We start from the raw sequence: 14815 nt of genomic DNA, 5'->3' as shown, positions 1-14815 counted from the left end.
ACCCGTTATTGCCTACAAAATGCAAAATGTTGCTGCTATTCCATGAAGCAAGAAAGAAATGCATGGAGGCGTAGACTATCAGTCGGAAACCGGCAGCCCACCAAAACCATGCATCCGGCGGCAGCATCCCACGTCGAGACCCCCCTCCCCTACCTTACCCCCCGGATTGCGCCCGCCCGCTGTGGTGTCCGGAGTAAGGACAGGCATGTAACCGCGCGCATTGTTCACCTCAATTTTTGTTTTTGTTGTGCTTCTCATGTTGCCTTTTCAGATTTCTTTTTCTTTGTCTCACCGCTACTCGTTGCTAGTCGGTTCTGGACCACTCCACACGGAAATGCAGGTCCAAGCTACCGGCAGACCGCAGACGTTACACACAAACGGTCCTCGATGGACCATGCCAAAATCCACGGCAATTCATAGGGTTCAGACGGGGACATAGCCAATGCAAGTGCAAGTGGAGGTCAACGAAATGCACACGCATGGTTTGAGGTGCCTTATTAAAATACTATCGAGTTTGTTCTGCCGCTGCCACAGATACCTTATGCAGACGCCGCCTTTTTGGGGGGAATGATCATTGGTTTCTCTCTACTGTTCCATCTCGCCTCCAGATTGTCTTCTTGTGATGATTCTCAATGCATCGTGACATCTGACTGGAATGTGCTCAAAATACAAAACCTGCAAAAAAGCCACTTAGTGCTCAAGCAGGCGCAAGCTACCCTGCACAACGACGTTCTCGAGGATGGATCCAGGAGGCACATCAATAGTGCTGCCTTCCGTCGCAACAATGATGACGGTACCCTTGAGTGTGACGCCACGGCCGAGGTTGACGGCACCAGTGATGGTAAGGTGGTCCAACTCGATGATCTTAGGGATAGAGGGGATGTGCTTCTGGAAGTCAGAGACCTTCTTGAAGTCGCTACCCAACTTGATGAGAGGAGCGTCACCGAAGCGGCTGGAGCTCATTTGAAGCTGGCCGTGCTTGACGGTGTAGAGATCAGACTTGACGAGCATCAGGTCAGAGCAGGTCTTGACGGGCAAGAAGCGACGACGGGGAACGTTGACACCGTGGGCGTTCTTGAAGTGACGGATGGCAGCACCGACAGCGGTCTCCAGCTGGATAATGGAGATGTCAGACTCGCCCTTCTTGTCACCAGGGATGGTCTTTCCGTTGGGAATGATCTCCATCTCAAGTTCATCGTTCTCGACGACGCGCTTGATGGCCTTGAGGTTCAGCCAGATGTTGTTGGTGTTGAAGTACTTGAACTTCTTAATGGACTTGAACTCGTTGACGTGCTCCTTGGGGACCTGGGCGATCTCGAGAAGACGGACGGATCCCTCGTAGTCGATGATGGTACCACCCTTGACGTCGGCCTTGGTCTTGTTGGTCAACTCCATGATGTACTCAGACTCAGTCTCAACCATGTGCTGGAGGATACGGAGATCGACAACGGCACCCAAGTTGTCAACGTTGGACAGGAAGACAACCTCAATACCGCGCTCAATGAGCTTGTCGAGAATACCAGAGTTGTAAAGCGACTCGAAAACGTCACCGTGACCAGGGGGGTACCAGTCGTTAATAGAAGAGTCGGTCTTCTTAGGGACGGGAAGGAGAGAGTCCTTCAGGATTCTGGGGTATCTGGACTGGTTGAAGGTGAGGATGTCGACGTTGTGGCCCTCGTACTTCTTGATGATGGAAGCGGTGTCCTCATCGGTGTTGAATGAGTTCATGAGGATGAAGGGCACGTTGACATCGTAAGTGCGGTTGAGGTACTCGATCTGGCGGACAGACAGGTCGAGGAAGGACATGCCGTCACGGACCTCGATGACTGACTTGGGGCCGACACAGCCCATGGAGGTACCGAGACCACCGTTGAGCTTCAGGACGGCAAGCTTGTTGAGGAACTGAACGGACTCGGAGTTGGCGAGGTCCTCGTAGTCAACAACCTGGCCCTGGGCGGGGGGAGCAATACGGTCCCAGTCGCTATCACACTGTTAGCTGGAAGGCTATTTGTATCGCAGGTTCCTGTTGTACACTTACACGGCGTTGCCCTTGGCCTTGTCGTTCAGGTAGCGACGGAAGAGGGCGAAGAAGTTGTCCATCTCCGTCTCGAACAGCTGTAAGATGATTAGAACTCGTGTTCCCAAGATTACAGCTGGGGTGGATTTTTCTGCTTACCTTCTTCTGCTCGGGGTCGGTGACGGTCTCGGAAAGCTGGGTGAGGGCATTGCGCATCTGGGCAGCAGCAACGCTGGTGGAAGTGTTCTCGAAAGCCTGGACTTGAAGTCAGCCGCGCATTCACGAAGAAGGGACTAAGTCCTGCAATGGAAGCTTCTCAAAGTGGGGAATGCTTTGAAGCTATCGTCGAGTGATCCGCTGCGGGGCCCTGCGACCAATGTGGCCAGCTTGCTGCTACCCCTGACAGGCATCGTAGAGCTTGTTGCCGGGGAGAGAACAGCGCACACCGTACCGCCCAGGTTGTCTCCTTCAGCCACGTCAAGCCAGCAAATGTCTTTGGAGGTATTTGGCGTCTCACGCATTGACGGTGCTGTACGGTGCCGTTTGGGACTGGCCCAGCCGCGGCCGTCAAGGTAAAGCAAGTAGCCAAGCGTCGTACGACATCTCAGGTATTCGGCATGGAAGAAGTGACACAAGCTAGCAGGTATGGCGGTTCTTGAACTGCACAAGGCCGTGTTCAGTCTGTCTCGGGACAAAGCAGGCACCGGTCGCGGTACTCGACATGCCTCGCTCAAAGGTGCACTGAAAGAAAAGGGTGGATAGAGTATGTACCATGTGGGATCTCGTCTTGCCGTGGTGACGGGAGCTGAACTCCTCATCGCTCTTGCCCTGGCCGCCGAGGGGGGACTTGAGGTGGGTGGGAAGAGCGCTCTTGATCGCTTGAGCCATTGTGAAGGATATTTGACGCGATTCGCGGTGTGAAGCTGAATATGCTGAGAAAATGTCAATGGATTGTACCGAAGCAAAGAGCGAAATTGTAGTCTATCGTAATTTTTTTGTAGGTGTAGAAGGGACGGTGTGGAAAAGGAGAGGGAAAAACAAGCGGTGATTTCGAGGACGGCGGGGTAGTGCCTACATTGACAGGGGATTCGCCGTAGGATTTGCGGCGAAAAAGATTGCTGGTAGCTCAAAGTGTTCTGTGTAGCCTGACGTAATTTGTGAGCTTCTCCATGTGATATGGGAGAGGAAAAATAAAGCAAGGTGCGGAATGAGGCAGGTCGGCGGAGGGAAAGCAGGGTACTCCCGCCGTGAACGAGAGCTGGGGGGAAGGGCGGGGGAGGTACCAAGACGGCGAAATTGGTAGAGAGAGGCAAAGTGAGGTGCTTCGGAAGCAAGATCAGAACTGCAATCTGCTTGGTTGGAGCAGATAGAGTGCGGTTGCGGTGATCGGCGGTACCTTGGGGTGAAGAAGGGTTGGAGGGGAAGCAGGTGGCGGGCAATTGGGGATGGGAGTCCAGGTGAGGTACTTACAGCAATAGCAACAGCAACGAGCGAATGTGGTCGAGGATCTAGTTGGGATGGAGAGGGGAGGAAGAGGAATAGAATAGGTTAAAAAAAAAGGAGAGCCGTCAAAAGGAATCAGAGACAGGCAGGAGGCGGCCGGGCATTTGGCTTTATAGCGGTGATATCACTGTGGGAACCCAGTCGATTCGCATTTGCCAATTTTCATTTTATCTCGTTCCCCCCGTTCGAGGAGGAGACAGCCACGCACGGGGAGGGGCGCCTGTCACTGGAGACACCCAATGGTCGACACACCTGAGGTCGAAATGCTGGGTGCTGAGATGGGCAGTCACCGTCAATAACCTTGCTTTCCAGGTTCCTTCCTCACCTCCTTCTCGAACCCGATGCCATATACGAAGTAGGTACGTACTTTGTGCCTTCCACCCCTCCTCTACCTACCTTACCTTAAGGTACCTACCTTACTGAGTACTACCTTATGTACCTCATCCCACCTTGCCTTCACACCTCAACTTGTGCTGGCTTGTTTTTATTTCGCGATATCCGTACATCATTCACCACACAGCACAGCACGCCTTCTAGTCAGTCACATTGGCATTGTCTTTTTTTTCTCTCCTCTTTTCCTTCTGACTCAATGCTCGTTTGCTCGCACTCGTCTCCGATATGAGGACAGACAGGAGAACAATCAAAGCAAGCTTCGAGACCCAAAACATTTCCCAACCTACCTAACCAGTCCCCGAAGCTAATGCTCCGTACCTGATATCGCCCACCCAAGCCATTCCAGTCCACCTTTCCTCGACTGCAACCCACTGACCTTGGGCCTGGCCACGACTTTCTCAGCACCCCTGTGGCGCTTCAGACTAGTGACGCCTAAACGAGAGAAGCGGCGGCTGCAGCTGTAGCTGGCTCGCATAAGTGGCAAAGAAGGAGGCGCGGAGAGAGCGAGAAAAAAAAATCAACAACAGCAGTCTCCGGAAGCACGTCGTTGTTTTTATCAAGAATCGGGGGTACACAAACAGATACGGAGACGCAGATCATCAAAGGGTGCGGATAACGGCCAAATCTGCAAGGCGCTGCGACCAACCATCCCACTTCGTCCAATTTACATACTCCAGGAAAAGCCAGAGACGACACCGGGAAGGCCAATGCTCAGACATACAGGAACAGTATCTGAGCCACGATGCTGGTCAACCGTCAACGTCTTCCGTCCGGGCAGAAATGAAGTTCTGTCCTTCGGGGTCCCCATTCACCATCTCCAACCTCATCTCAGGTTCCAGCAACAGTCCGCGGCCACGGCCGCCCACACGCTGCTTCACGGAACAGCCGTCCGAACAAGTACCTCCCGGCGATGCATGCACTAAAAAAGGTGTGAGTCTCCATTCACTGCGGAGTCAAACCGTCTCCGCGACAAAGTCGCTCGTCTTGAATGGATATCCTGAAATATCACACCCCCACCAACCAACATCCTCGCCAGCTGTAAGATGAGCTGGACCTGCCCTCCCACTGTACTTCCAACCATATTCCCCCTAAAATCCCAACCACTTTGCGGAGTCCTTGTCTGCAATAAGGCGGGACACGACACCTGATGTACCCATTTCTTCACCTACTTTACCTCAGAGAACCCGCCCCCCACCTGGGGAAACGTTACGGTGTGCTGCTCGCATTGCAATAGCTTCCAAGTTCGTCGGACCTACTCGTGGTCACAAAGACTTTGACGCGCACCTTCTTTCATGTTTTTTTGTTTGAAAACTGAGCAAGGCTGAGAGCCCATCTCAAAGGAGGACCAAGCGGTGCGGTGTCCGCCTTTTCTCGCCGACGTCCCTCCATCAATGGCGCTATTCGTCAAAGATAGTCGGCCGAGCTGAACGCTCAATGGCCGGACTCGCCTACGCTTCACACACCTCATCGCCCATCGCTCAACAATAGGAGTTGCCACCACCCTGAACTTCCCGACTTCGCTAAATTGATCGGGACCAAAAGTGCTCAACTCGGCGCCCTTTTCTTCAAGCAGCCGGCTTTCCGCCTCAGTATCAAACAAGAATCGCCGTGCCATTTACCTTCTGGTCCCCAGTCTTCGTCACAACCGGAGCCGATTTTGTCGCCAAGCCGGCCTTCTTCGGAATCTTTCCCGAACAATCGCTCTTCAAATTCCCAAATGATCCAACCATCAGGTTTCTGATAATGTTCGTTGAACCGAAAATAAAACACACAACCCCTGAATGCCGGCATCTGCGCCCCGGGCGGGCCAATTCCCACTTGGCTTCTCGTTTTAGTCAGTTCCCAACCGGCTCAAAGGGGAGGGATCCATCAAAACCCATCCCGCCTGGTCGGAAGTTTGATTACATACTGCTACCCTGTGGGCCGGATTGTTCAAGACGGATATCTCGCAGAACACGGATACAGAATCCCTTTCCGACGCGATCATCTCATCTGTGGCGGTGGCCCATTCACGATGAAAGGGAGCTAAGGAGACTTTGACGTGTTGTCGGCCATCGCCCGGACTCTACTATCTTGTACTAACTCTTTCAGCCCGGCAAGCCAAACTCGCGGGCGTCCATTCAGCCTGATCGGACACGACGCCGTCGGCTGTCACGCGAAAGACCCCTGTTCTCACATATGTCTTTCAACATGTTATGTAAGCGCAATTTGCGCTTTTTGACGCCATTTTCAATAATGGCATTCTTCACCCGGATCTCGAACTCTTTTGCCCATGCTCATCCTTGTCTAATAAGCAATATGTTGCGAATTCCAGGTTGCGCTGATTAACCTCCACCGGGGTGGTTAGTGAAGTAATGAAACGAAACAATGAGCCAAATGTCATCACCAGGGGCCGTAACCCCAAATAGAAACAGGCGGCGGACGGGAAGCCTCAGTCCGTATCTGCACTTGGACTGGATCGCAGACAAGGCCGCCCCATCAAATGAGGCTCTCCGATGCGTCCCACGTGGGGGGAAGGGGAGGAAGCCCAGACCACACCACAACGCCCAGAAGTTGAACCCCCATAGGACGCAGTGGGTGGATGATCGGGAAGCAGCAAAGTACAACAGCGGCGACTTTGAAGACTGATGAACGTTGCGGCCTGGACGTGTGTCAGAGTAATCGTACAGAAATCGCTATTATGTTGGGGTAGAATACAAGACAATCGGCCACAATGTAGCTAAAAGCGTATCGAGGAGTTGATCTGCCATTGGCTCGATATCACCGCCTTCGAGGTTCTATTGAGCCTCGACGTAGTCTTTGAGGTAATGCCTGTACCCATGGTTTTCCGGATAAAGTATATGGAAAAAAGGGTAGTATTCATTGTCAACGGTTCGAGGAAGGCCTTGAGACTTGCAGATACACGCTGCTGAACGCCTTTCCTGGGCTCTTGTGCGTTAAACTTAGCCGCGCAGTCTTTAAACAAATATAGACAACACATCCAGTCAAGTGGGTGACACAATTGTTTGCCGCTCGATACTGCTTCGGCGATTATTTCCCGTGTTCTATATATTTCTCACATAATACGGTTTATAAAGCGCAGTATGGTGATGACAATGATAGTAATGGTAATAAGGTGGCAAGTCTTGCGTTCACCAGCATCCTGTTTGTTACCTCCTTGCCAGTCCCGACACGCCGGCACATTGGACGTGACATTTGTAGTATTCTGCATGATCCGGCTCGCCAATGAAGTCACGTGTGGTGCATAGCTCAAGTTCTAGTTTACTGTTACTTGTCTTTTTTTTTTCTCTACCTTGACTCTCATCGCAAGGAGTCAGAGTATACGACAGACGGTTGTGAAGAAGGAAGATTGTGTCTATTTCGGTTTCCGTGCGTGTGTTACGCCAGCTGTGACATTGATGTCGCCCAAAAAAACGCCTGGTCCTTCCTCGGTGATGGGATCTCTCGTTCACGAGGACCCTCGCCCTAATAATCAAGCTACCAAACGCCGCCCACCTGAACCTCCAAAGAAGGGGTATAAACGCTCGAATCACACTGCCGTCTCGTTATCTTCCCAGTAAGGTACGATGCCTTATTTCTTCTTCTGCTTCTCCATGTTCTCCGTACAAACGGGGCAGTACCACGTCCCGTTCGGCTCGCTCTTGAGGCCGACGCACGACCAGTGGAACCACTCGTAGGGGCAATCCTCATTGTCGCACGCCACCATGTCGCCGAAGCTGACATTCTGGCACGTGCAGTATTTCTTGTCGTCGCCAGCCTCGTCATCCTCGGCGTCGAGCATGCTGTCGTCGCCTTCGCCGTCCTTGCCGTCGCGCGCGGGGGTACCACTCGTACGGTCTACGCGGCTCCTGTGGTCGCCGTCGTCGCCGCTTCCACTCTCAGCATCCGATAGCTCACTATCTGCCGTCGAGGCTGGAGAGTTGCGGCTTCCGGCCTTTTTCACGCGGGACAGGGACGACTTGTTGCTGCTGATCGGCTTCTTCCGGCCTGCGCCGCTCGGCGTCCCTTTCCGTATGCCCGAGACGCTCGATGCCTTTGTGGACGACGATCTAGGCCCTGCGCTGCCCGCTCGCACCGTGCCGTTCGGTCCAGGCGTAGATCCCTTCGGTGTTCCTGGACCTAGTGACGAGTGCCTAGCCAGATTGCTCGACGTCGCAGGGAGAGCACCCAGTCCGGAGACGGAACGCGGTCCTCTCTTTGGCGCGCCGCTCCCCGGCCCTGCCGAACTCTCCCGAGCCTGACGGTTCATTATCATGCTAGCAGCAGGCGTCGCGGGGGCCGAGGAAGCGTGCTGTTGGGACTGGGCGTTGCGGATCTGGGGGTTTCCTGCGCGGGCCGTGACCGGACTCGACGAGTTGACGATCGGATTCAACGGCGTCGCGGTGATGGCAGAGGCGACGAGGTGGCTCGCGGGGTTGATGGATCGGCTTGACGGGGCAGAGTGGTTCGCGGCGCTGGGCCGGATGAGGGAGGGGCATTCGTCGGGTTCGTTGAAGCCGGGCTCAGCGCGGTCGTATAGCATCTTGATGTGTTGATCGAGGTTTCGCAGGTGTTTGTCCATGATGATCTGCAGCTTCTGCGTCAGGGCGATCTTCTCCGTGGCGAGCTGGTCGGCACGGATGAAGTTGTCGCGCATCTGAGATCGCATGCCCTGCTCGCGCGGGTTCGTCTCGTGACTGCCGTTCGCCCTGATCCATTTCTGTATCTTTCCATCGCGGTCCTCAATCAGTTTGACGCAGTCGCCATACTGCCGGTCCCTGTCGGCGATCTCATCCTGCAAGAAGCGAATCTCTTCTGGAAGGTTCTGAACGCGGTTGAGCCAGTCGTCGAGGATGATGGCCGGGTCGAGGGCCTCGGCCGTCGGCATCCTCCTGACGAAGTCGATGGACAGATCGTCTCTAGGCATTTTGCGTGTTAACGACGGTCCCAGTATAGATATGTACCCTTCGTTGAGTAAACAAGCGGCTGGGATCTATTCTAGCAGGCAGACGAAACGGCGCACGCCCAGCAAGAACCACAGAGACGGATCAGGAGCAGGATGTATATGAAGCCGAAAGCAGGGTTCTTGCTAGAGACAGGACGAGGACGAGGACGAGGACGATGATAGGTCGAGGGAGGTAGAGGAAGCAACAAAGGTCTCGTGAACCAAAGTCATCGAGATTAGGATGGGAACTATGCGAGGTAAGAGGGATCGGGGCAGAGCAGAATAGAGGATATGTGGAGTGTAAGGTATAGAGCAGAAAGCCGGCAGTAGGTGGGAATAGTGGCACGCAGGGTGACGGGGCGGGGCGGCACGGCACGTCCGCCGACGGGGTGGGCTGACCGAGAGGGCAGAGGACCACTGGTGATATATGCCTTGGCTGCACTTGCCCTTTGGGAAGGCGATGACAGAGGAGTCTTGGACAGGAGAGACTTTGATAAACAGAGACCCCGGCCACGATCTTCCGCAACGAATAAAGTGACTAGCTTGGCTCACCTAAAAGGAACTGGAGACCGGAAGGAGAAGGGGGCGTCGAATCGACAAGAGAGCTCTCTCTAATCGATTTCTCACCAGCTGCGGCAGGCGAGTCGAGCGTCGAACGATCGAGTCGAGGCGAGGCGAGGCGACGTACGGGCCCTGGCTCGTGATCCCGGAATGTATTTTATTCACGGAGTAATGAAAATTCCCTCGCTGAATACGGATAGAGAGATGAAATTTTCTCGGATGCGCGTGGATGTGGGGTGGAAGAGGCTGGAATCACGTTTGTGCAGCGTGGTGGTCCAGTTCCAGTTGGATTCGGGTGGTGTCAGTGTCACCGGTGGGTGGGCAAGTTTGCGAGGGTCCAGCTGGTCATGGCACTGTCCACTGACAGCGAGACGAGCTGAGCGGAGACGGGAGTTTTAGCCTCCGGTTTCCATGCTAATGGAGGTGCCATGGTGCGTTCAGGCTGCAGGTCCATGTGCTCAGGCGAACCTTGAGTCATTTGAATTGATTGGGCACCTTATGGATAGTGGATCAGAACGCATTTGATTGGGTCCAATTTCAATGTCTCTCGCAGAGTCGCAGGTACCTTTCGAGCATCTGAGGATTTGTTCAAGATTCCAGCCTCGAGAAACCAGATTCGGATAGACTCGTTCCTCATAAAGCATTCATGACAGAAAGTAAAGATACAAGCAACGCACGAGAGAAACCTTACATCCTTGGAGGCTAAGGTACTCTCTCCAAGTTCAGACAGGTTCGAAAGTTTTGAAAGATGTGTTGACAAGGTTTCTCGAGATTTCTTACATGTACCAGAAGGTCAAGCCACAAAGAGGCTGGTGCACTCCAGCCATTCTGGGGAAAGCGTGGCCAAATGCGCCCAAGGTGGCTGGTCTTTCCAATGGAGGGAAACCTTGCTTCGCTTCAGCAGGGGCCCACCTAAGGTACCGGCTTCCTCCCCCGTCGCCTGCCACATGAAAGTACTATCCAATTATGAAGCCAGCCCTCGAACGAAACCTCGCAAATACATCACGAATCAACGTTGAATCACCAACCGACAACCTCACGGACGACTCTGGAAATTAACGCAGATACCAACAATTGCACCCCAACCCAGTAGGACCATCGAAGACTCACGAATTTGTCCTTGCGACCACCTCTGACTCAACCAGCAATACCAGCCATCCATTCTACCATTGCTGAGTAAAACTCATCTCAGTCGGCCAGCCCAGGACCCCACCAGTCACATTCGACAACAATCGAGACTTATCGTGAGCTTTGTCCCGGCCGCTCCGGCGGGAAGCCCGTCGCTTGCCATCATGGACACAGACGCGTACCGATTTCGTGTCCCCAAGCCGAATTATTTGCCTCACAGGACCGACAAGGACGACATCGTCGAAGAATACGAGCCTCTCGGCCAAGCCAGTGAGCTCGACAACGCCAAGTACTTCGCGAAATGCAAGCGCATAGCTGAGGAGTCTGGCATCACACGACCAAAAGGCTACAATGTCTCTTTTCATTGCAATCCCGAAATGGAGAAGCACCACTTCGGCCAGACTCATCCTATGAAACCCTGGAGACTTACCCTTTCCAAGAGTCTCATTTATTCTTACGGCATGTCTTTCGCCATGGACAACTACATCGCCCGCGCTGCCACATACGAAGAGCTCAACGATTTCCACTCGGACGACTACTTGGACTTCCTGGGCACCGTCCTGCCCGAGCCTGTTCCTAGGGACGTTGAGAACGCTAACCCCGATCTTAAGTTTAATCTGGGCGGCTCCGACTGTCCTCTGTTCGAAGGCCTCTACGACTACTGTTCCATGTCAGCAGGCGGATCTCTTGATGCTGCGCGCAAAATATGTTCCAACCAGTCCGACATTGCCGTATCATGGGGAGGCGGCTTGCACCACGCGAAAAAGGCCGAGGCGTCTGGATTCTGTTACATCAACGACATCGTCCTGGCCATTCTGCAGCTATTACGGTGCTATCCTCGTGTCCTTTACATCGATATTGATGTGCACCACGGAGATGGTGTTGAGGAAGCATTTTATTCCACCGACCGCGTTATGACGGTATCATTTCACAAATACGACCCTCTCAACTTCTTCCCCGGTACCGGCGGACTGGACGATAATGGTCCTAAGAACGAGCATAACCCAGGCGCGCACCATGCGATCAACGTTCCTCTGAACGACGGCGTCACTGACGACCAGTACAAGTGGCTCTTTGAGAATGTCATTGGCAAATGCATGGAGAAGTTCCGACCTAGCGCTATTGCGCTGCAGTGTGGTGCCGACTCTCTCGCCGGAGATCGTCTAGGACGTTTCAATCTTCAAGTCCAAGGCCACGGTGCCTGCGTCGAGTTCTGCAAATCATTTGGAGTGCCCATGATCCTCTTTGGTGGCGGCGGGTACACTCCCCGCAATGTTGCCCGCGCCTGGGCCTTCGAGACCAGTATTGCCATCGGCTGCCAGGACAAGATCGATCCCATCATTCCGACACACGCTCCTTGGAGAGACCAATTTAGGTATGAGGAGTTGTTCCCGACACTGGAACAGATTCTCGGGGAGCCGCGTGTCAACCGCAACACACGAAAGAAACTGGATGAGGTGTTGCAGCATGTGACAGAACAGCTGAGGTTCGTGCAAGCAGCTCCAAGTGTACAGTACCAGACCATTCCCCCAGACCTGGGCGGTCTGAGAGACGACGTTGAAGCAGCACTCAAAGAACAGCGAGAGGCCGAGAATGACGCTGTGAGGAAACAACGAGAAGAGGCCGTTGGACAAGCCATGGAGTATTGATGAGGGCATAATGGCATGCCACCACAGCGAGGGAGTACGTGGATACCAAATGGAGTTTAGGGTGTATGAATGATTTCAAAGTCTAGCAATTGGCGTCCTCAACGTCAGGGCGGGCCAGGCGGGAACCTCAGGGACTACTCTTCCAGTACCTTGTTGCTGGGAAACATCAGACGAGTACCAATTGAGTCCCGTATTCGTCCTTGAAGAGACCGAGTCATTACTGCTGCATCAGGATATGTCATCTATGAACACGATTCCTGAGGCGAGCCGCTCATGTGTGATGCTAATGGACTCATCTCAAGGCTTGGCCAAAACCGGATGCAATGAAGAAAACTCTACGACTTGAAAGAATCATCTTACATCAATGATCAGGGCAAACCTGATATTGTGGTTGCCAGTCGTGCGTTGCAATATAGAATAATGGAACCAACCTCAGCAACCCGCCCGGCTCTCATTCGACATTATTCGGCTGCCTAGATAGCGGGGCCTCGGGTGAGGACGTATCTCGGCTGCTGCGTCCAAACTTGGCTAGATTCAAGCCGGGCACATTGAGCAATTGTCCAATGGGGAGCAGCAGCGTGATGAGCACCCTTAAGCTTAATCCCCATTTCAAGATTCTCAATTATGCAACGACTTCACCGACGGAGCATTCCTTTGGGAAAGCAAGTAGAGAGAGGAGGCGGGAGGGGAGGGGGGATGACGGAGCTGGTTTGTCTCTTCATCAGGGAAGAGCAGGTGTTATTGGGATTGAAGTTGTTGCGTCCTTCTGCTTTGCGCGTTTGCGTGTAAGTTTGGCTGGAAAACACTTCCTCAGATTACCGTCGAGGAAAGAAATGGGATCGAATTTACCTCACCTCAACATCAGACGACTGGAAAAAAAGTGAAATACGGGACGATGTCACCCTCGAACCCATGGGGCCATCTATATAGTCTTACACCCCCATCTGGGCCAATATTATGGCCACCGGTCAGCATTTAGATCAGGGCCAAGAAGTGTCTGTCTTCTTCGCTCTTTCAGTATGCGAGGAGCCCAGGATCGCGCCAATCGGCTTCCGCACTGATGCTTAATTGACGCAGAGCCCGTCGTCCTTTGCTGTATTTGGGTGATTCGTACCGACGTTTTCGCTCGTCGATGGCACGCTCCCTTGGCCCTGCATCCTTTCAACTAGCTGCCTGGAGGGAGGGGTGGGGGCCACTTTATATCGATATTGTTCCCGCTTCGTACTGGGATTCACACCCCCGGATCCTGATATAAGTCAGATTTGAAATGTATATAACAACCTCTGCACTTCCTTCCTTTGGAAGACAGAGAGAGTGTCTGCTACCCGTAGGAACGCGTCAAATCAAGAACTCCAAGTCCGACCCTCGAATTCCTCCCATCGGGCAACACAAAAATGGTCTCGTCACGACAACTCGCACTCCTTGCCGGAGCCCCGGCCGGCATCCTCGCCCTCGCCGCGCCGCTGCTTCCCCGCGCCGTGGACTACAGCAAGTGGAAGCCCGGCGTCAGCTTCCAGATCGTCCTCCACCACCCCATCTTGGCTGGGAGCACGGCAGACATCGTCCCCGCCAACGCCGACGTCTGGGACATTGACCTGCAGCACGCCGTCGACTACCCCAACATCATTCCCACTCTCAAGGTGAGACGACGTGCCTACCTACCTACCTTGGATTCAGTACGAGTCACCACGCAGACATGCTAACTGACACACACCACAAAAAGTCGGCGGGAAAGATTGTCATGTGCTACTTCAACGGCGGCGCCCTCCAAGACTGGGACGAAGACCTCGACGCCTTCCCCCCCGCCGTCATCGGCTCGCCCCTGAACCCGCCCTACACAGACGAGCGCTACCTCAACATCAAAGACGCCCGCGTGGTGGCCCTCATGAAGGCCCGCCTCGAACGCGCCGCCTCCATCGGCTGCGACGCCGTCGACCCGGACAACATCGACGCCTGGGCCGAAGACGGCGACGACCCGACGGGTTTCAACCTCCAACCGTCCGATTACGCGACGTACATCTCCGCGCTGGCGGCCCACGCGCACACGCTCGACACCACGGCCGGCTCTGGAAGGAAGCTGCTGCTGGGGCAGAAGAATGCGCCGACGATTGCGCCGCAGCTTGCGTCCGTGGCGGATTTCGCGGTGCTCGAGACGTGTCTAGGGACGAGGACGTCGGACGAGGTTGAGCCGTTTTGCGCGGATTTCCAGCCGTACATCGCGGCGGGTAAGCCCGTTTTCCAGATCGAGTACCCGACGAGCGTGCGGGACGACGACTCCATCAGCCAGGTTGATTACAACTACTTTTGCGTCAACAAGAATGGCAACGAGGGGTTCAGCGAGGTGCTGAAGCACGCGAGCGAGCAGGTTGATGGGTGGGGCCAGTTCTGCGGGCTGGGGCTTACGGGGGGTAGGTTTGAGACGCCTACTGTTGATGAGGGGGATGATGAGGAGTAAAAGAGGGAGGTTTCGTGTGAGAGATGTTCATCGAGGGACACACCGAATCGTGATGACTATGGACATGACTTCAATTCTTGTACTTATAGCTTATATCCAGTAGAACATGTACATGCGGGTAACGATATTTCATACAGATCAAAGGACGAAAAGATTCCGCAACTCCGTGCAGGCCATGACACAGA

General features: G+C 54.0%; 4 protein-coding genes across 4 annotated transcripts; 1 reads left to right on the top strand and 3 right to left on the bottom strand.

Annotated features, from left to right (window-relative positions):
* Window positions 1–690: 690 nt before the first annotated feature.
* CLUP02_06136 (UTP-glucose-1-phosphate uridylyltransferase) lies at window positions 691–963 on the bottom strand (the record flags this gene model as incomplete). Its single annotated transcript, XM_049285139.1, has 1 exon — window positions 691–963. One exon carries the CDS (start codon window positions 961–963, stop codon window positions 691–693), a length of 273 nt encoding a protein of 90 aa, XP_049142282.1.
* A 1071-nt stretch (window positions 964–2034) lies between these two features.
* CLUP02_06135 (UTP-glucose-1-phosphate uridylyltransferase) lies at window positions 2035–2538 on the bottom strand (the record flags this gene model as incomplete). The annotated part of the gene is made up of 3 exons (XM_049285138.1): window positions 2035–2115; window positions 2177–2277; window positions 2469–2538. 3 exons carry the CDS (start codon window positions 2536–2538, stop codon window positions 2035–2037), a joined length of 252 nt encoding a protein of 83 aa, XP_049142281.1.
* Window positions 2539–7484: 4946 nt separating this feature from the next.
* CLUP02_06134 (PHD-finger domain-containing protein) lies at window positions 7485–8819 on the bottom strand (the record flags this gene model as incomplete). Its single annotated transcript, XM_049285137.1, has 1 exon — window positions 7485–8819. The coding sequence occupies one exon, from the start codon at window positions 8817–8819 to the stop codon at window positions 7485–7487; it is 1335 nt and encodes a 444-aa protein (XP_049142280.1).
* A 1545-nt stretch (window positions 8820–10364) lies between these two features.
* On the top strand, window positions 10365–14630 carry CLUP02_06133 (histone deacetylase; the record flags this gene model as incomplete). The annotated part of the gene is made up of 9 exons (XM_049285136.1): window positions 10365–10412; window positions 10544–12168; window positions 12257–12452; window positions 12592–12960; window positions 13106–13192; window positions 13253–13278; window positions 13345–13360; window positions 13507–13815; window positions 13899–14630. The coding sequence occupies 9 exons, from the start codon at window positions 10365–10367 to the stop codon at window positions 14628–14630; spliced, it is 3408 nt and encodes a 1135-aa protein (XP_049142279.1).
* Between the last annotated feature and the right edge of the window lie 185 nt (window positions 14631–14815).

This window comes from Colletotrichum lupini, chromosome 3, assembly GCF_023278565.1.
Source record: "Colletotrichum lupini chromosome 3, complete sequence".
In the NCBI taxonomy this organism is placed as follows: domain Eukaryota; kingdom Fungi; phylum Ascomycota; class Sordariomycetes; order Glomerellales; family Glomerellaceae; genus Colletotrichum; species Colletotrichum lupini.
The sequence above is the reverse complement of the archived record's forward strand: the minus strand, read 5'-3'. Positions and strand labels throughout refer to the sequence as shown.